At 41.3% G+C, this 9,218-nt stretch overlaps 1 protein-coding gene across 2 annotated transcripts in view; it reads left to right on the plus strand.

The window, feature by feature from the left end:
- gpr135 (G protein-coupled receptor 135) overlaps positions 1-9,017 on the plus strand; it is a 34,539-nt gene extending 25,522 nt beyond the window's left edge. For both annotated transcript variants that reach the window (XM_086095324.1, XM_086095323.1), the window contains one exon: positions 6,204-9,017. In XM_086095324.1, coding sequence (XP_085951450.1) covers positions 6,204-7,533 — 1,330 coding nt within the window. In that variant the 3' untranslated portion in view covers positions 7,534-9,017. The remainder of the gene's footprint in view (positions 1-6,203) is intronic.
- Positions 9,018-9,218: the final 201 nt, after the last annotated feature.

A 9,218-nucleotide genomic window follows, 5' to 3' on the forward strand; every position in this document is an offset into this window, starting at 1 on the left:
TCACTCAAAGATGACATTCCTGAATTAGCCATCAGCGCATCCAGCTGAGACAAAGGACACGCCCCCGTTAAAAGAGCACGCATGTCTCCAGCTGTCAAAATCTGACCTGTCACACTTCTTTGTAGCGAGCGCAACCAATTTTCTCCACCCGCTTGCAACGGGGGAAGTTTTTGCACAAGCACACACAGATCAGTCGGCAAATAAGGTTTATACACAGTCGCCGAATGTCCGGAAGCCGGATCAACTTTTGTCAACATAGGTGCTTGCAAAACCCCCTTAGAACGAGTCACAATTCTCCTCGGAGTATCCTCCGGGAGTCTGTCAGGCGTGCTAAAGTCATATTGTTCCACAACATCCCCAACTCCACACGACAGATCATCCAACTGTTCATGAATGTCTACAGTAACATAGTTCTTCGCCAATGCATTAGAAGTGTCAGACCTCACGTCACAGTTACGTCGTCCAAAGTATTCGTCTTCTGTCAAGTCGTCATTTGCATCTTTCTCAAAGCGAGAAATAACCATAAGCCATTTGCGACGAACAACCTGGGGCACTTCAGCATGTCTAGCTAGTTCCAATTTAAAAGCACTTGCTTTGTCCAATTTCACTTTCGGACTCGCCCTCATTTCCAAAATTTCGTACAAGAGAGACTCCAAACGTGTCACAGAGGCGGTTACGCCAGCTGCCAAGCCGTCAGCCGCGGCCTGTAACGTAGACCGAAGCGGTCCAGAATTTTTATCATTACCACTATGCCATTCCACATCAAGATTACCGCTATTTACCGTCAACATCGGTGCCTGCAAATCCTGCAGCATCTGAGCCGCAGGCTTGTACGGTGAGCCTGTAAACGGGTTAACAACATCAGACAAAACAGCAACGAGCGGCCCGCTGCCAGAGGTGCAACAATGTTAGCATCACAATTAGCCACATCCTTAGCACCCGCTTTTACCAACGCTCCTCGAGCAATTTTAACCGAACTGCCCATCGCCAACATCCTAGCATTCCTCATCATTTGATCCACATTTCTACAATTTCGTCGCACTTTTCTACCCTTCAAAGAAAACACAAAAGTCTGTCGTACCATTTTTTCCAGCGAGAGCCGTTTGTTTACACATGCTAATTCCACAGCTTTCATCAGACCGATCAAACAAACCGTGGACATCAACGGTGGGAACCAACCCTTGTCGCAAGCAGCCATAACCCAATCTATCAACAATGCTTGCATCTTTCGCCGACTCTTTTCTCGTACAGTTCCAACTGCAACTCCGGAAGCATGCTTAACTTGCGCGTCCAAGTTCAAATTTCCACCATGTACCGGAAGTACATTAAGATCAAACCATTCAGTGTTACGATCAAAATCGCCCTCCATTATTCAGAGTTCTTACCACTTGTAGTTCCAACAAGTGTATATACTACCTAAGCAGTATCAATATTTATCAATGCAGTGACGTCTCACTTTACAATATGATAGTTCGAATAGGGTAAATTTATTCGACAACGTTTAAACAACCGTACAACGAGCAACACAGAAGCTCACAAAACACACAGCACAGCACAACACAACATAGAACGTACACACACAACGAATACACAATGAATCACAGAACATACATAGACAACGAATCACGTGACCTATCGTTTCCCACAGACAGCAGTGTCATCCAATTCCGCAGTGTCAAAACTGTCTCTCTTTTCAAGGCGCTTGTTCAGCGCAAAACCAAAACAAAATCACACGTAATCTAGCGATCGCAAATACAACGTTTAAAACCCAATGTCTGTTGCAATCGACCTGACTCCCCCAACTGTTCAATTTCAACAGCGCGCGCACTTTTAAAATAACTTATTACGTGAAAATGGACGTTCTTATACAGGCGACATGTCCTACCTGAAAGAACAATCCTGAACCAACCAAACTGCCAAGGGCAGGCGCGTCTACTATGATCTTCAGATTTACCAATGGATCTTCAAATATCCACAAAACCCCGTAACCTCTTTATCCTTATATTCAAAAATAACTACCATAGTCCATCGAATCCTTCACAGCGCAAAAACAAAACAAACAAATTAATAAAACGCTGCTTCTTCCTGTTAAAACATGCGCAATCCAGGCCTGCACCTTGCTGTACAAAATGCACCACCTCACGTACGTGTTTATAGTTCAATGTCGCAGAAATTTTTAGAACGACATCAAACTACAACTTGTTCAAACAGATCTCATGTATAAATTTACACAATTTAGTTGCAATGATTTCAAACAGACAGAACTCCTCTACGTGGATTAACGTCTCCACTTACTGTAATTAATTATTTAGGCGCCTAGAAGTTCCATTCGTTCATCAATCACTGCAGCTCGAAATCCTCTTACCTCCTTTCAGCGTCGGGCGTCACCAATTGTTGGAAATCAATTCTTTGATTTCTGCGTGTTCAAATAAATTCAAAGTTGAAATCTGTGAACAAGTTTGCCAGCTTTATTTCAGATTCTGAAAGTCACTTGGAGCTACTGCTCAATCATCGCAGCTCACCCACAAATGTGTTCTTCTCAAAGTTCATGCATGCATATATACAGAAATCGTTCCCTCCCCCTGTCATTGACCATTTGGCCTCTTCTCAACATGTGGTATTTCCTGTCACCACAATTCTTCACACCCCCTCTTCTTATCTTAAACACTTCCTAAAAGGATGTGCCACTTGGCCCCCCCCTTCTCCCTCTACCAGAGATTCCCCATAAAACCCCACACAGAGCACAGCCCCCCCCCCCCTTTGATCTTGTCCTGTCAGCAGAGTGAGATACAATCTGGCCAACTCCTATTGAGTTCTTTCAGTCCTTAACAAATGTGAGGTAAACAATTGGCTTCCTAGATAAACTATTGAACTCTGTAGAGCTTTCCCGCATATCTGCCTTGTGGATTCCGACACCTCACTTCCTTAGGAGAAAACAGACCACATTCCACTGACACATGGGAACAGTTTCACATATCTAACTAAAATCAAAAACACATTGAAGAATATATATGTAAAACAGAAAAACAATGTTAATAATTCTATCAAGGTCTCCCTAATTTGTTGGAATTTAGATGTTTCTGGGGTTGGTGAAAGACTGTTTGGTAATCCGGTGGGTAGTAGGTAATGTCTGGTCGGTGCTGGATTTCACTTTCCTTTCTTTTCTTTGATCCTTCCTCAGGTCTCCTGACAACCTCACGACTCTAGCTGGATTCTGAAGTATTCGGTTTAGGTGAACGGTATTTTTAATAGGTTTTAGGTGAACTAATGAGTACATGCTCATGCGCACGCACGCATGAACACATACACACGCACATACTCACTTACATACAAAATAAATAAATACATTTTTAACTCTTTGACTGCCAGACATTTTCAGAAAAGGGATGCTGTGGGTGCCAGCCGATTTAAGCATTTTGACTGATCTTTCAAGGTCCACAGAAAATTTTGTGTTTGGACTATGGAAACACACATACTACCAAATGAAAGATTGAACTCTCATCTTTCATCAAAAAGTTTTTTTCTACCTTATTCCGTTCTTCAGTAATCAACAATAGAAAATGGTTAGTTTCACCCAAAAGTTCTTGTTTTGGACCAAAATACGGAGAAATCAAGCTTTTAGTGAAACGATATTATTTCATGCACTCTAGTGAATTTGACACCTTTTTTTTCCATGAATGATGCCACAAACATCTAAACAGTGCTTTACTTCTATAAAACACTCCCACCAACAATGAAAAAGTGTTTTTTGATAGCAAAATATGTTTATTTATATTCAACAGTGTAACAATTTGACACAACAGTTTGGCAAACTATTTACAAATGTGTGCAACTGTGGTACTATTTACAATTATGTGGATGTTTGGAAAAACTACAGTTTTTCTTTTTGTGTAACACTCCCCTGCGTGCAAGGAGACGCAACAGGATTTGCACAACAGATTAGTTTCACTGCGATTGCCCTTTCGCATGCACTTTCTTGCCGGCCGTTTTTTCCGGGGAATAGCAAGTATATACTGCAGTGTGTGTTGCCATCAAGTCTACTATCAGGATCATGATACGGTTACGTTACGGTGGTGTTACGTGTGGCTTCCTCATGTCCTTCAGTTCCTATACCGGGTGGTAGATGTTCTGATCCATCTTATCCACTCCATTCATGGTGGCATCGTAGTCCAGAACCAGTGTCTTCTCCGTGATCAGACTGTACCCGCTCCACCGATGAATATGCATTGGACTCGGGGTACTCTTCATCGTCCGATTGAACGTCCGCCTGTGCTCGGTTGTGCTCCGCGTTTTCCGGCGAAGGCATCGCTAGCCGGTGAGGCTTTATGACGTGATCATAGCCGCGCCGCGTCAACGCTTCCAACTTCGGCGTCAACCTCGGGAGTCACCATCATCATCATCGTCATCATCAATGTGCATTGGTCGATGCTTTTCGACTACTCTTCATCCTCCGATTGAACGTCCGCCTGTGCTCGGTTGTGCTCCGCGTTTTCCGGCGTTAGCATCGCTAGCCGGTGAGGCTTTATGACGTGATCATAGCGGCCGCGTCAACGCTTCCAACTTCGGCGTCAAGCTCGGAGTCACCATCATCATCATCGTCGACATCAATGTGCTTTTTAGTATTGATCGATGCTTTTCGTCTTTGAAAAAAATGCTCAAGCGTGAGCTGCTTGCAACCGGTCGCCATTGTTGCTTCATCAGCCATTGTCCCCTCAACACTCTAGCTCCGCCTCACGTCTTCTACTCACGCCCACCCAATCTTGTTCAAAGAGAGTCATCGCTGCCATCTAGGGGCCAAAACTAGTCATTATACTAACTAGATCTGCTTGATACTTTCAGCACAGCTGGCCAAGGCTTTCCTCCACCCGTTTACAAAAAAACCCCCAAAAAACATAGTGAACGTCTTTTAACGTCTTTGGCGCCCCTCCGTAGGTTTTTACTAAACGTTATTTAACGTTTTGGGCAGTAAAAGAGTTAAAAAGCAATGATGATGACATGTCAAATCGGTACAATTACCGAATGAACAATACTGAGCTCTCAAAAAAAAAAGAAGAAAAAAAAGTAAAGAAAATAAAATAAAATAAAAAATAAAATGAATGCGCAAGCGAGGGGCACAAGGGCAGAAGCGCAAGTAACTGGACGCGGCCCACGTGTCACAAACCGGAACAGGAAACAAAGCTGATGTGTGAAACCCGGAAGTCCCACCTCCTCCGTGGCATATACCCCCTACTAACCTTGCTCTGCAAGATGAATTCTCGCTGTATTTGTGAGTTCACAAACTCCCGAGAATACATCTTGTACCTAGCCCGTTGATTACTACCGATCAAACGACCAATCACAGAGCGACATTGGGTTTGGGGCGTGATATGCAGCTGGGACGAAAACAGGAAGCGCGGACGCCGGGGGGAAACAATCAAACCTAACATGGACGAATGGACGCTTCAATTAATTCTGTTCTTGCAGAATTACTCATCGTTTCCTTATTGAATGTTGAATAGTGAGAGGCTTCATGCATTTTTCACTGGTAAAGATGTTTGTGCTTTTCCCCATCTTCGACTAGAACGAAGATGACATTTTCACCGGTGGCCGTGATTGGTCAAAACAAACGTGTACTAGCTGCCGCATTGTCCAATAAGAAGTATTGTACAGAATGTCCCTTTTGCCCGAGCAAATCACGGTGGATCAGTCTCAGATTGATATTGTGGATAACTCCCTTGAGTAAATCACAATATCAATCTGGCTATTGCTAGGTTAGCTCAATACTGCAAGAGGGGTAAAACAATTTAAATTTGCCATTGTCAAAAAAATGAGCGTTCAAATGTTGTTGTTGTTATGATTTATTAACATATTCAAGGCTCTAATTATGTATCAAATATTCCAATGTGGATATTTTTTTTATATTATACTGTATACATAATTGTTAGTTTTTGCTCATAGCACTACAATACAATTACTACTACTACTAGCAATACAATTGTCTATAATTGTCAAAAAAAAAATATATATATTATATATATATACCATTATTACTGAATATATCCGTGGCTGTCAATCAAACACTGATTTTTGTTATTTGCTAGCCGGCCTGGTCTTCCCTACTCTACTACTGTATGTTACTCTGTATAGTGTTATATCCCAGTCTTGACAGGTTGGAAATGTCTTTCATACACATGACTTACTTGGATTTCTACTTTTTTTTTTAGGGTTGTCTCTACAGTAACCAACCTAGTGAACACCAACCCAGAGGTCACAGTATCAAGCAGTGAAAATGTAACTTCGTTCAGAGTGCAAGGAGGCCACGAGGCACCGACCCCATTAGTACTGAGTGCTGCTGAGGCAAACACAGTCCTGAAGGGCATTTTGGTGGCAGCTCAGGCCCTAATTCTCCTCTCCATCTTCCTCCTCTCTAGTCTTGGTAATTTTGCTGTCCTAATTGTCATTATCAAACACAGACAGCTCCGGACAGTTACCAATGCATTCATCATGTCTCTGTCGCTGTCCGACTTTCTCACAGCCATCCTATGTCTGCCATTCTCCTTTGTCATGCTCTTCAGTAAGGATGCCGTCTGGATGTTTGGGGAACGTTTCTGCGTGGCTAATGGGTTTTTCAACACCTGCCTTGGCATCATCTCTACCCTGACTATGACTTTAATTTCCTTTGACAGGTACTATGCCATCATCAGGCAGCCGCGTACTAAAATTGGGCGACAGAAAGCCACTAAGTTGTTGATAGGTGTGTGGTTAAGTGCAGTTGTGTTCTCTCTTCCATGGTATATCCTAATGCAAAACTCAACACAAGTCCATAAGCAAGGTTTCTACCACTGTATGTATATTTTCCACTCTGGCACCTCACATCTCGGGGCGGCATATAGCATTTCTCTTATCGTTGTGTTTTTTTTACTGCCCTTTGCTCTAATGTGTTTCTGTCATTACAACATCTGTAAGACAGTTCGTCTCTCTGAAATACGAGTCAGGCCAGTGACCACATACGCTTACCTGCTACGATTCTACAGTGAGATGCGCACAGCAACCACAGTTCTCATTATGATTGTTTTGATAATTTTTTGTTGGGGCCCATATTGTTTAATGGGCTTGACTACCTCATTATGGGACTACACTTTCAGCCCTGTGATGGACACACTTGCCATCTGGCTCACTTGGACAAATGGAGCCATCAACCCCCTCATCTATGCATTGAGAAACCCCAATATATCAATGTTACTTGGACGGAGGAGAGAAGAGGGCTATCGGACCCGAAATATAGCATCATACTTGTCGAACCACACCCAGACCAAAGAGATTCGCCTTTATCAAGTAGAGAGGCTAAGGGACCGCTACGTGAGTCGAATGGGAGTGAATAATAACAGCAGACTGTCAAGTTCAAGTCCAGGAAAAGGAACAGGGGGAGAAAGTGCAATGTGGGCCTGTAAAAACCCGGCGGTGTTTTTTTGTAGGGATGCCCAGTCAGAAACCACAACACTCCCCAACTATGTCAGCGCACCAATGACCAAGACAGCTGACACCAGCCTGTGACTTATAAAAAGACTGTTTGGTTTGTTCGTGTTTACTGTTGAAGTTTTTTTTTTAATTGTTTTAAGTTTTTTCAAAGTTTTTCTTCATTGTGAATTGTAAACATTTGTATTTTAAATCCGCTTGTTGAATAATAGAACTGTTCAGCAGTGAAACATTTTTGTATCATTATAAGCTAAATGATTTCATTTTCCAGATCAAATCATTTTTTTAGTATTAAAAAAATTCTGAATTCAAAATGTATTGTAAACAAGAAAATGTATGACAAAAAATAACACTTGTCTTTCTTGTTTTGACCCATGTTCTGCTTATTAAAGGGTATTGTCGTTGCCTGTTTTCCAGTCACCAGAATGTAGCACAAACTCAGGTATCGTGTCAACTGAGATATTAGAATTCAGCTCAAATTCACCTGATTTACAAAACACTTTGAAAATACTGGAACCCAATGCTATATACAAATAAATATTAAACCCAATAAACAGTAAAAAATATACTGTGCCTCTTTGAAATCTTACTGCAGAAAGAAACAAAAAGTGGAGCTGCTGCAACAGGCTGCTTGCTGACTACTGGAAATGAGTCTTAAAATTGTAAAATTACATGAAATTTATTTAATTGTTATTCTTATAAAATTGTGCTATTTTTACATGGTAATGGGGGTGCTGCCAAAGTAATAGTGCCACTGCATTATGAGTACAGTGAGTCCTCGAGTTACGTCGTATGCGTAGCACCTTTTTGTTGTTGTTGATTTCACACAGTAATCACGACATTTAAAAGTTATTTAAAGTTGTGTTGTTACCTCCAGCAAGCAGGTCGGCTCGCCATCAGTCGTGTCATAGTTCCGTGTTTAAGTTTGCATTAGTTTACTTTGCCATCCGTCAGCATTGAATATCCGTGCGGAAACACAAAATAGTGATTCTGGCATCTTCCAGGTGGCGCAAATATGTTTTTTAAATTTAAGTATTTTGATGTAAATATCGACTTTAACTGTGAAATCTGACTTAAGTCGAAATTCTGGTTACATCGCCAGCGTAGGAACGGAACTCGTCTGTAACTCGAGGACTCTGTACTGTAGTCTCTGTGATTTCTTTTTTGGATGTTGAATACCACGTCACACGCACACACAAAAAACTGATGATCGTCAGTCCTGGCCTTAACCATGTTTAGTTGGTTGTTAAATAGCACAAATGTGTCAGAGTGTAATTATTGTATTTGAAGGACTATTTTATTACTTGTCTTTTAATGTATTAAATTTCATGGCTTTATAATTTGTTTCAAGTTTGAATATGTCTAAATGTTTAGTTTTTTGGGCACAAAAGAAAGATAAAAGATTGGGAAGCAGATGTGATTTTTTTTTTCAATGGCTTCCACACCAATGCATGAACAAGTATTATAGCAAATTATCTATATAAAAATATTTAAAGGCCTCAGAGACTGATTTACTTTTAATATATATACTTTTTTTTTTTTTTTAATTAGTCTTCAATTCAATTAAGTGACTGTGTATAACCCACACATGGACCATAAAGTCAAAGTAAAGTGTAAAATATGTTGTGCTTTTATTTTTATTTGCACGTGTGGTCATGGATGCTGCTAGCACAAGCAAGGTAACGAACAAGAGCTATGACATGTGTCCAGGGGCAAGCCGGCCCCGAGATACAAATAGAAGAAGGAAAATAAATAAGACGTGT

The sequence above is a fragment of the Leptonotus elevatus genome, chromosome 14 (genome assembly GCF_054856555.1).
Source record: "Leptonotus elevatus isolate MCC_2025b chromosome 14, RoL_Lele_1.0, whole genome shotgun sequence".
In the NCBI taxonomy this organism is placed as follows: domain Eukaryota; kingdom Metazoa; phylum Chordata; class Actinopteri; order Syngnathiformes; family Syngnathidae; genus Leptonotus; species Leptonotus elevatus.